This window comes from Terrapene carolina, unplaced genomic scaffold, assembly GCF_002925995.2.
Source record: "Terrapene carolina triunguis isolate 2854851 unplaced genomic scaffold, T_m_triunguis-2.0 Scaffold629, whole genome shotgun sequence".
Taxonomy (NCBI): Eukaryota; Metazoa; Chordata; order Testudines; family Emydidae; genus Terrapene; species Terrapene triunguis.
Window position 1 is genome coordinate 18975117 of NW_020664980.1, and position 11928 is coordinate 18987044.

General features: G+C 59.5%; 1 protein-coding gene across 1 annotated transcript in view; it reads left to right on the forward strand.

Moving 5' to 3' along the window:
• Positions 1 to 11375: 11375 nt before the first annotated feature.
• Positions 11376 to 11928, forward strand: part of LOC112120040 (glutamate dehydrogenase, mitochondrial-like) — a 14486-nt gene continuing 13933 nt past the window's right edge. Inside the window, exon 1 of the mRNA XM_026659519.1 lies at positions 11376 to 11898. Coding sequence (XP_026515304.1) covers positions 11376 to 11898 — 523 coding nt within the window. The remainder of the gene's footprint in view (positions 11899 to 11928) is intronic.

Genomic DNA, 11928 nt, shown 5'->3' on the forward strand with positions numbered 1-11928 from the left:
CGGAACATGGGGCCACTGGCTGTAGAATCGCAGGCAGCCAGGGCCACGCAGCTGACATTTGTGGAAAGATCGGCCTGTGCTGACCCCACCCCTGCCCCTGTAACCCGCCCTGTGATGACCCCCCCGCCCCTGTGACCCGCCCTGTCTGATCCCCCCGCCCCATGTCATACCCCATGTGCTGGTGGCCCCGCCCCACTCCCCCATGCTGATTCCCTCACACAGAGGACTAGGGGCAGGACTCCTGGGTTCTGTTCCCATCCCCCTCACTTGCTGTGGGATTTAGGCAAGTCCCTTCCCTTGTGGGTGCTGGTTTCCTCATCTCCTAATTACATCCCAGTGCAGCCCCGAGCCCCCCAGGGGCTCACCCCCTCCTGACTAGCTCCTGGCCCCTTTGTCGGGCTGAGCCTCAGTGGGTGGAGTTCGGGGGGGGGAGCAGACCGCGTGGGGAGAGGCTGGGCCGGAGCGTGGGTTACCCGGGCTGCACTCGGCAGAGCGAGACCCACCCTGCACTGGGGGGCGTCTGGTGCAGCGCGGTCCCCTTGCACGGGCATGTGCCCGGCCCTGCTCACTTTTCACCCTTTCCTGCCTCCTGCCCACCCCTCCCAGCCCGTCTCTCCAGCCCATACAGCTCTATAGGGCCCGGGTGCGTGGGGGGGCCACCATAGTTCCAGGGTTCACTCCAGCTGCTGGAGCCAATCAGCATGAGCCGTGCACCTGGTTGCCTGGCAACGTGGGCATGTAGGCAGCGAGAACGGTAAACAGCAAGGTTGGAACAAAAACCCCAATGCTAAAAATAGGAAGGAAATAAAAATAAATAGAATAATAACAGCGCCCCCTTGGGGCAGGGCAGGTCCCTGTGCAGCTGCATGCTCGACCCAGGCCAGCGCCCCCGGGGGCAGGGACCTGCAGCCCGAGAGCCCCGTGCACCCGGTGTCCATTGCTTCCTGTGGGACTAGCGCCTCCATTGGCTTTTGAGGGCAGGACGCCAGGCCCGTGTAGCGTGCGTGTGTGTGTGTGAGAGGTGTGCACACCTCGGGAGCTGTTCCGGCATGGTTGTACGCATGCATGTGTGGATATGTGCGTATGGGGAGGTGGCTGAGTGTGCACGTCTGTGCGTGTGGCTGGGCACGTGAGGGTGTGCACACGTCCATGGGCGTGCTGGCACGTTAGTGTGTCTGTGTCCCTGCAGCCCGGCCCCGGGGTGCATAGACAGTCCTGGGAGCCACTAGCCTCACACGAGTTTGCAGTGGCCCCAGCCCTGGCCCGGGGGCAGAGCGCCAGGTGGAGCAGCGGCTGCCCCGTGCCTCGCTCCAGGCTGGCCACTGCCGTGCAGGGTTAAGATGAGGACGAGGGGGTCCCTGTGCAGGCAGAGCTCAGCACCCTTCCCCCCGCTGGGCCCGGTGTGTCACACGGCACCTAGAACCCTGCGGCCCGACACCCCCCCAGCTGGACAGCCACCCCCCCACCCCGCTGAGCACCTCCCAGCGCCGCTGGTGCCACTGTCTGTGCACAGCAGGCCCTGCCGGCACGTCTGCCTCCGACTGGGCGTGTGTCCTGGGGCCACTCCACACCTCGGTGGTGTCGCCACAGCCCCTGGCTGCCCTAACGCCCCCCCGCTGCCCACAGCTGGCCAGCCTGCCCCACACCTGGGGGCACCTCCCCCCAGGGGGAACTGGCCCTGGCTCCCAAACAGCCAATCAGAACGCAAGATACGAGCCCAGCCCGGGTGTGCCCCGCCTTGCTCCCCTCCTCTTCCTCCCCCGCCCCCCAGGCACACATTCACCCTCTCCCCCAGCCACACATTCACCCTCCCCCGCCCCCTGCAGCAGAGATCCCAGAACAACCCCCACTGTTATCCCACAGTTGCCATGGCAACTGCTTGTTACCCAAGATGCAAACCCACCAAACTCACAAGCTGCCAATGGCTCGGGCACGGATCCGGCCGTGGCCCAGCAACCCCCCACCCTGGAAAGAGCCCACCCCACCCACGCAGTCACCAAGGGCTGTCATCAGCAGGCGTCCTGCAGTGCCGCTGGGGGGAGGGACGTGGGCCCAATCGCAAACCCCCGCCACCTGGTCCAGCCCCTCCAGCCCCATCCGGCCCTTGGGGAGGGGATGCCTGGATGCACTGCAGTGGGACCCACACTTCCATGCTGGAGAAGAGGACAGCGGCGGGCCCACGGTCTGGCTGTGCCTGGGGCAGCCACGGAGCCAGGCTGGGCTGTGCCAATGGGGCTGGACAGGCGAGTCGGCTGGTGCTGTCTTGGCACCTTTCCGCTGGCGTAGTGACCCCATCGCTGGGTCAGGTCTCTCTACCAGCCCCCAGCCATGCTATGCTCCTGGGCCCACACCCATCCCAGCCTAAATCGCTGTCTCCCCCTGGCCCCTCCCCAGCCATGGCCCCAGAATTCGCTCTGATGAAGCAGGTCCCTTTGAACCGGGCACAGCCAGGCGTCTTCGGGGGCCAGCCCCACGGCTCACGGGGGCGTGAGTTAGGGGAGGCTCAGATGGAGCTTTCTCCCTCGGAGGACGACTGCCTCCTCCTCTCCCAGCGCAAGGCGTGCGACTGGCAGGCTAACAATAGGAGAGAGGCTGAGCAAGATGTTCCCTATCACCTTGGAAACGCGCTCCGTGCTCTCGACGCCTGAAATACGCCTTCACCCCAGCAGAGGCTGGCACAGTCGCAGCCCCTCCTCCACGGTCTGCCTTCCCCTCTGTGCATGCACCGTCGGGAGAGTGACTGCTCGCACAAGCACGGGACGAGGCATGTGAACGCACGGCCCACGCACAAGGCCATGTACGCACCGGCGTGCTCCCAGCATGGCTCCACGTGGACCAGAACACACACTGCTACGAGTACACACACAACTACACACACAAAGTTACGCAGCCTCCCTGGGGTGCATTCGCCATCTCCTCTGGCAATTTGAAATCGAGGTTGGATTCTTTAGCTAGCTCCAGTGTGAACAGGCGTTAATGCAGGCCTGGGCTATGCAGAAACTAGCCTAGTGGCCCTGTGCCTGGTAAGTCGCGCTGGCAATGCCTGGCAAACGACATGCACAGCCACGCAAAGGCAGCCCGGCTCCCTCCAGCACAGCGTGGGAAAACAGGCAGATTCCCCTCTGCTCATCTCACACGGCCAGCCAGAGCTCTCCACATCACCACGGCCACGCCCACACAACCCCAAGGCACACTTCCACGCACTGAGGATGGTTCTCACGCTGGGATCCAGTCGGTCTCACCCCTCCATGCTGTCACCTGCACGCACGCACCTGCTCCCCCACAAGCCCCCTGTGCCACATGTGCAAACCGCCTCTGGGCTCAGTTCCAACACATGGGCGCCAGACCAGGACATGCCAACGCCACATGGGGGGCACTCAGCATGGGCCCCACAGGTCTGCCACACCCCAAACGCTGATCTGAGCAGCTCAGTTTGGGATGTGCGTGGATACGCCCTGGTGGGACGCACCTTTGCCCCAAGGCTTGTATGGGGCACACCTCCCCCTGGCTCCCCCAGGACGTCCCTGCAGCAGAAGCCAGAAGGAAATGGATGTTTTATCTCACATCAAAGCCACAATCGAAGGGTGAGAGGTCGATTGGCTCTTGGCACAGACACGGGGGAGAGACAGAACTGGAAGACCCAGCAAAGGTCATCGGAACCCCTTGGGGCCAGTGTGGGCCCGTCTCTTGGTTGGGCGTGCAGGGAGGGGCTGGGAAAGGAGGATGCTCGCTTGGAGAAAGGCAAGGCATTTCCAGAGGCTGCACTCCGCCCATCCCCCTCCTTTCACACATGGCTGCGTGCTTTATCTGCAAGAGTGCTCTGCCAGTTTTCTGCAGGCAGCCATGCAGAAAGGCCAGGCTCTGGAGCAGATGTGGGTCCGGCAGATGGAAAGCAAAATCTTCACCTGTATAAATCTGGCTCACACCCCCGCCCCAAGCCAGACACACTGAGTGCCTCTCTGCACCCCCACGCTGCACACAGGCGGTTGGTCCCGCAATCCACCCTACCCACACATCCCCGGCCACGTGCCAGACACCCACCCATCCACAAGGAGCCTCCTCAGAGAATAAACCATCCTTTGCCCTTCAGCGTCTGAGGAGATCGGTGCACCCGCAGGCCAGGTCAGGATTAACACCCCATTTCCAGGTGGGGAACAGGCTCAGAGGAGATGGGGTCAGAGCCAGGAGAAGAGCCCCCAGCCCCTGACCCCCAGCCCCTGCACTGAGCTCAGCAATTTGCTCCCCCAGAGATGGGGCCAGGAGCCTGTAGGGCTCCCAGTGGGGACCCAAGAGCAGCCTCAGGGCAACAGCCTCAGGGCAACAGTTACAAACCACGGCACAAACCTCACCTGGTCCGTGAGCTCTGACCTTAAATTTCACCAGCCAATTGCACCCGGTGCAAACTTCTCAGACGCTAGATCAGCCTTAAGACGGGGTCCCAGACAGTCCCCTGGGGTGCACCCCCGGGTGAGTGACAGCTGTGACACCAAGAATCACAGCAATATTCGGGTTACGCCCAGTCTCCGAGTACCAGTCACTGATCCCAGATCAATTGTGCTTTAAGTCTCACACCAAAGACAAGGCTTGTAGTCAATCCTATAGTAACTGCATGAAGATTTAGTAAACAGGAGAAGGAATTTAGAGAGAGATTTACAGGGTTAAAGCAGGAAAACACAGACACGCGAGTGAGTTAGTCTTAGGTTTCTAGAGGTAATAGGGGCTCACATCAGCAAGCTCTATTTGACCTATACGGCTTAGCCAGGCTAAGCAGCTGGGGTCTCTTGCGTATGTCTAGAAACACCCTGTCCCCAAGAGCCCCCGCACCACAGAAATATCTGGTTCCTCCTTGTTAGCGGTTTTATTCTCTCCTTCCCACGTGCTTTCGGCGGCACAGCTCAGCTGGTGGGAGGAGGCTCCTGCCTGACTCCTCTTTACGGAGAGGAGGCAGAGTAACAACAAAAATTGTTTGTCCTCTTGGCGAGGGTAGGTAGGGAACTTCCCGCTGCAAAGTCCCACGATGGGCCGTCTGGTGTCGAGGGCTGAACGTGACCCCTTCTGCTGGAGTCTAGCCCGTCACACTAGCTAATGTCTCTCTCCTGGCTGGCGATTTACACAATCCCAGAGGCTCACAACACAACAGCCCAAATGATACAATATAGACACAGCTGAGCTGTTATACGGGAGATTAATGGTGGCAGCAACTCACAAGCATCCAATAAAGTCTAAAGACAAACACAGTCTTCTCCTTCGAATGCCTGTTTTAACAGTGCTAGCACGCGGGTGAGCCAGCCAGCCTGATTCCAGCTGTGTATTTGTTGAGACCTGAGGACCTTGGCACGAGACGGCACCTGGTCTGCCAGCGTCCCGGAGCCTCTTTGCCCTGCAGTGACCCTGGAGCTGCCGTTCCAAGTCTGCACTCTGTGCTTCGCCTGTGAGGTCAGGAGCCTGTCCTCCTGCATTCGCAGGGGCTGGTACCTCTGCACAAGGCATCAAGCAGCAGATCCCACCGGGTAAGGGTCAAGGCAGAGAGAAGAGAGAGGAAATGCTCCAAGGATGGGGGTGCAGGTGCATTTCAGCCCCGCCCTCCCCAGTGCTTCACACTCCGCACCCTGCCAGCCTCCAGCACTGCCGCCCTCTGCTCTGTCCAGCCAGGAATCCCCCTTCTGAGCAGCAATTCGCCCCCACTGCTTTGAATGGCAGGCGTCTGCCATGGTGCTGTTCTTGCTGCGCCTCTCACCGCACAGAGTGAGGGCATTCCCCAGATCTCCCCCACACACCAGCCCACAGGGATAGCCTCAGAGCCTAGCTGGGGTCCTCAGCCCCCTGAGATGGAGGTCTCCCTGCGTTTTCGTGGTGAGGGGGTCTGACGAACTGGGACTGTTCTTAATGTTTCCTCTGAATACTGTGTGGGTGCCTCAGTTTCCCCTATGCATTTCTTAAGTCTCTAGGGGGTGAGGTTGTTGCAGAGCAAAGGGCCAGTGTGCATAAATGGCCGACACTCTATCTCCTGGCAACTAATGGCTGGGGCCCTTCCCCCCTGCAAGGAGATAGCTAAAGGTGTTGGAGAACAAAGAGATGAGGTGACCTCCTGGCCCTGGAAAGAGACAAACCCAGAGGTCGAGGGACTGGAGGGGGAGTTAGTTTGGAGCTGGCTGGGAACGTGGAGTGAGTGCAGACGTGGGTGTCTGGCTCGCTGCCCCCCAGGATGGACCCGGCTGAGGGGTCCTGTTCTCTGTACCTACAAGCTCTGTTTTAGACCATGTTCCTGTCATCTAATAAACCTCTGTTTTACTGGCTGGTTAAGAGTCATGTCTGACTGCGAAGTGGGGGTGCGTGCAGGACCCTCTGGCTTCCCCAGGACCCCGCCAGGGCGGACTCGCTGTGGGAAGCGCACGGAGGGGCAGAGGATGCTGAATGCTCCAAAGGTCAGACCCAGGAAGGTGAAGCCATGTGAGCTCCTTGCCCTGGAGACAGTCTGCTCCAAGGGAGAGGAGACTTCCCCAGAGTTCTGCCTGGCTTTGTGGGGAGCAGTTCCAGAGCATCGCCCGGGGACTCTGTGATGGGGGGGGGGGTGTCTCTGTCCCTGTTCCCAGGCATGGGGGAACCACACAGAAAGGCTGAGGAGGAACAGGCCATGTACATGCCTGAGTGGGGGGGGGCAGTGAAAACGTGAGGGGACAGCTCCCCGCCAGCCCCCGGGGTTGCACCCCAGCCCCAGGGGGTGAGCAATGGGGCCACTCTGGGTTCAGACACTCCCTTTGCCTCACCTTGTGCGTAAGAAAGGCCTGACAGAGCCAGAACGCACTCAGGTCCGTCCCCCCAGCTCTCGGGGAGCAAGACGGCCCCGGTGGTTTGACCTTTCCTGTGGCAGAACCATGCGCTGAAGAGAATGGAAGGAAATTGGTCACGCTGCTGCTTGTTTTCTTTCTCCACTTTGAAATCAGACTAGGAGCTCCTCTGACCACACACCAATCACCTGTGCCTGAGAAACCAAGACCCAAAGGTTGTCATGACACTTTCTGGGGTTATCCGGGATGTCTGGGGAGAATCACAACGGAAGAGAGCCTAGTCTGTTGTACGCACCTGGGGAAACACTCCCAGCCACCGTCTGCTGCCAATACGCTCTGGGAGCCCCACTCTTTCCTCTTGCAGGCTGGCAATTTACACACCCCACTTTGTTCCACTTGAGTGCCCGGCCGTTCTCTTCTGGACACCTGCAGTGCACCCTGATCTGCGGCCATTGGGAAAGCAGTGCTCCCCACTTCACTGGGCCCACCTCCGTTCAATACCCTGCTTAGCACAAGGGACATGTCCATAGTCAAGCCAGATTGAAGTTTCTTTAACGGAGCCTGTGGTAGAGATTCAAATGGAAGCAAGTAGAAGGGTTTGGAAACAGGAGGTTACAGTTAAAAGAAAAACAACCCCAAGCCTAGAGCCCATACTTAGTACTAGGTCACTTTCCTGTCTAATCCGGTATTGCCCACCCTGTGGTCAGCCTTTGCAGCACTTGTCCGGTTCATACTTTAACGCCATTCCATGCGGTTTCTCCAGGAGATTGTAGGATATAGCCTGTTGCATTGGTGTAGATGGAATAAATGGGCTAAATGAATACAAGTCCTATCTATCACAGGTGCCATTGTAACCTTTGGGTGGGCTAGAGTTCACTTTGCTGCCCTTCTCCAGTGCCTACAAATAAAACTCCAGCTCCCCTAGAAAAGTAGCTGGAGACCCAGAGTTAGGCACAGGAATGACACCATCCCCTGGTTCTTTCCGGGGGGTTGAAGCTATGGCTGTGCTAACCAGGGGCTCCGTGTGTCCCCCATTTCCCTCTTCCAGTTTGCCAATTGTCACCAAACGCAGTAGGGTTCTAGAAGATTCCCGGCAGTGCCGGAATTCCCGGCTGCGGTGTTCACATTATGGACAGACAGAGAAATGCTGTTGAGTTGACGACCACACTCTGCTCTGCCAACAAGCAATTCTTAAGTGTACAAGAAACCTGCAAGAGACTCGTGAGCTCCCTCCCTGGCCTGCAAGGAAATAAACGCACTGGAATAGGGTGATAATCTGGAGCAGTTCTGAGGAACCCTGTGCGGAAGGGCTGGAAGGGTGACAGATGTTGTACGCAGCTTTGAAAAGGCGGCAGGGCTGATTCGCTGAAGGACAGCCCAGCGATCCTTCCTTCACGAGGGGAAGCCGTCGTTTTACACACAGGAGAAGGTCTAACAAGCACGGCTTCGGAGCGGAAATTTGCGGCTAACTCTGCGAGAGCTATCTGAGCATGTCACCCAAGCAGTGGACGAAGGAGAACCAGCTGACATCATTGGTTAGGGCTCTCAACAAGCTTTGACAACCTTTCTCACGAGAGGCTATTGAGGAATCTCTGTAGTCAGAGGGGAGAGGCAAAGTTCTGTCATGGATGAGAAACTGGGTAAGGGGAAGAACGCCAAAACCAGGAATAAACGGTCGACTTTTAAGATGGCAAATGATAACTGTGGGGTGGCCTGGGTTCAGAATGGACTGTAAGCACGCAGAGAAAAGCTCTGGGTGCCAGAGGGAGACCGAACACCCGGTCAAAGAGGGACCCTCGTGCTGACCGGGCCGTTAAAAGTCCGGTCAGCGGTGCTAAGGCAGACTAGTCCCTGCCTGTCCTGGGGCATTGTGCTGTGCCCCGGAAGCGGCCAGCAGGTCTGGCTCCTAGGCTCCGCGTGCTGCCCCCGCCCCGAGCACCGGCTCTGCACTCCCGTTGGCTGGGTATCGCAGCCAATGGGAGTGGGGGGGGGGCAGTGCCTGCATGCGAGAGCCATGCGGCGCATGGAGCCTCCTGGCCCCCCAGCCTAGGACCTGGACCTGTTGGCTGTTTCCGGGGCGTGCGCAGTGCGGTGCCAGGATAGACAGGCAGCCTGCCTTAGCCCCCCCTGCTGCGCCACTGACCGGGAGCCACCCGAGGAAGCTGACACCTCAATCCCTTGCCCTACCCCTGAGCCACCCCCAAACCCACAGCACCCTCCTGCACCCCAAACCCCTCATCCCCAGCCCCAGCCCAGAGCCCGCACCCCCTCCTGCACCCCAACCCCCTGCCCCAGCCCAGAGCCGCCTCCCACACCCTGAACCCCTCATTCCCAGCCCCACCCTGGAGCCCTCACCCCCTCCCACCTCAACCCCCTGCCCCAGCCCTGTGAAAGTGAGTGGGAGCGAGCCACCAAGGGAGGGGGAAATGTAGTGAGCGGGGGGCGGGGCCTTGGGGAAAGGGGCGGGGTTAGGGTGTTCAGTTTTGTGCAACTAGAAAGTTGGCAACCCTAGGATGCCACAGGGGCAGGGCCGGCGCTTCCATTTAGGCGACCTAGGCGGTTGCCTAGAGCACCAGGATTTGGGGGGGCGGCAATTCGGCGGCGGGGGGTCCTTCCGTGCTCCGGGTCTTCGGCGGCAATTCTGCGGCGGGTCCTTCACTCGCTCCGGGACCCGCCGCAGAATTGCCAACGACGACCGGGAGCGCGGAAGGACCCCCGCCTAGGGCGCCAAAACCCCTGGCACCGCTCCTGCACAGGGGACAGTACAATGACACCTCTGCTCAAAGTACAGCAGGAGTAACACGAATCACACAAGATGCTATTACGCCTAAGGAAGCGGAGGGAAAATAATACTGACAATTACTATGGAAGCCCCATCACGGTTCCAAAGTTAAGCTTGTGATGAGTTTTACACTTACAGCAGAGATCCAATCACTTCACTATACACAAGGAATACAGCGTGACTCCCCAGCACTTACTTCTTCAGTAGGGAATGTGAAATCGAGAGGGCACCAGGAGCTAAGTGCGGAAAGAGCTTTTGTTAACTTGTGTTACAAACCTAACCAGATTTCAATACAGATTTGTATTATATAAGGGGCACCCTGGAGTTTTTTGTTCTTATATTTGTTTACAAGACGCATGTAATTCTCCTCAAACCAATGTTTTCTAAAAAGCAACTAGAGCAGCTCCATGCTGATCATAAAGAACCCTACAAAAACAAACGAGTGTGCATGTGATGGAGGAAAGCCAAGTTAGGGTAAGGAAGTATTTATTTTTCAGTTTTCGAAGAGTCTGGAGGTAAGAAATGAATATTTAAACATTATTTTAAAAACAACTTGATTATGTCCTTTTAATGACTTTGGTATTTAAGAATAAAAATTCCAACATGTCTTGGTACTCTATGTTATAAATATGCATTCTTTACCTTATGAGGTTTGAGATCTATCAGGTAAATGCCTCATTAAGTTTGTTTTGTAAAACATGTTATTTACTTAAGAGCTAATTCCCAGCGGCAAATATTAAATATAAAATGAGGCCGTTCTAGTGAATTAAAAATGTTTTTAAATGAACGTAGTTGGTGCCCGTGAACTCAGAGAACGGTGCTAGGGTGACCACTCTGGAGACTACCCTGATTGCTTCTCCGTGTGCACACGACCTGGCATCCCCCCGCCCAGGTTCCCTGGCACTGTGAAACAGCCGACTTTGGGAAGCCCTGTCCCTATGACCTATCACCAGCTTGAGGTGAGTTCAGTCTCCACAAGCCAGCAGAGCTCAGACTGGGAAAACAAGGGATGGTCAAACTCCTCCCCTGATCCCAAGCATTCTGCCAGGGGTGAAACAGCGAACCGTGGTCGTTGGGCCCCAGAGCGAACGTGCAGGGTGCAGCTCAGCACGACGCAGCCGCACGCTCTCCTGGTGCGGGGAGCCTGGCTGGGCGGCAGAGCAGGGCACGGGAGAGGTGCCTACGGTACATCCCGGGGCAGCAAACCGTGGGGCCGGTTTGGAGCTCGTCCCAGGAACTGCCCCAGGGGCCAGAAACCATGCGTCTCGCACGGGCCCCAAGGGCCACAGCCGCCCTACTTCCTAAGCGGGCCCCCCCGTGGAGAGCCCTGTGGGGCGGGGGCAGTGGGGCCCGGGGGGCGGGGGCCCAGCAGAGCCCACTTGGCTGGCATGGCCTTGCTGGGCCTTGGCCGCCCGCCCTGGGGCAGCATGGAGCAAAGGCTGCTGGGAGCAACAGCCCACTGCCCCCATCCTCCTGCCCCCAATGGCCCCGCCCCCTAGGCCTCGCCACGCCCCTCTGGCCCAAGGGGCGCAACGTGCTTGGGTCACAGCTGCATTTCCCGCCTTGTCACCCGCTGGCCGGACTCTCAGCCAATCCGAAAGGTGGGATGACACCCCGCCCACTTCCTTCTCAGCCATTCGGGAGCGTCCATCATCTCACGTCCAGCCCCCAGGCCCCTCAGCCAATCAGGAGAGTCTCCTCTCCGACGCTGCCCTGGCCCCCCTCTCAGCCAATCAGGGTGTCCGCGTCTCGCCCGCCCGCGCCTGTGTCAGGAGCAGGCTCCCCGGCCAGCCCGAGCCGCGGCCATGCAGAGGCTGCTGGGGGCCGGGCCGCGGCACTGGGAGGCGGTGGGGGCGGCTCGGCGGAGCGGGCGGGCCGGGCTCAGGCTCAGGCTCCTAGCAGAGGCGGGCCGGCGTAAGGCCGCGTTACTATGGCAGCCAGTGAACGGAGGCGGGGCTCCGCCAACCGGAAGTGACGCACCGGAAGGCGGAAGTGGCGGGAAAGGCGGCTGCGCTCTCGGCTGGCGCAGGGGGAAGCACGTGGCGGCCGCGGCCCAGGCCGGACTCGACGCGCCCGGCCTCCTGCCCATGGTGGAGACGTTCTGCGCGCGGGCGATGCGCGTGGCCGAGGCTGACCTGGTGCAGCAGCTCCGCAGCGCGCGGCCCGCGAAGGAGAAGCGGCAGTGGGTGCAGGGCATCCTGGAAACCATCCAGCGCTGCAGCCACGTGCTGGAGGTGTCCATCCCCGTAAAGCGGGACAGCGGCCACTGGGAGGTGATCGAGGGCTGGCGGGCCCAGCACAGCCAGCACCTCCTGCCCTGCAAAGGGGGTAAGGGGGGCAGGCCCGGGCCCAGCACAG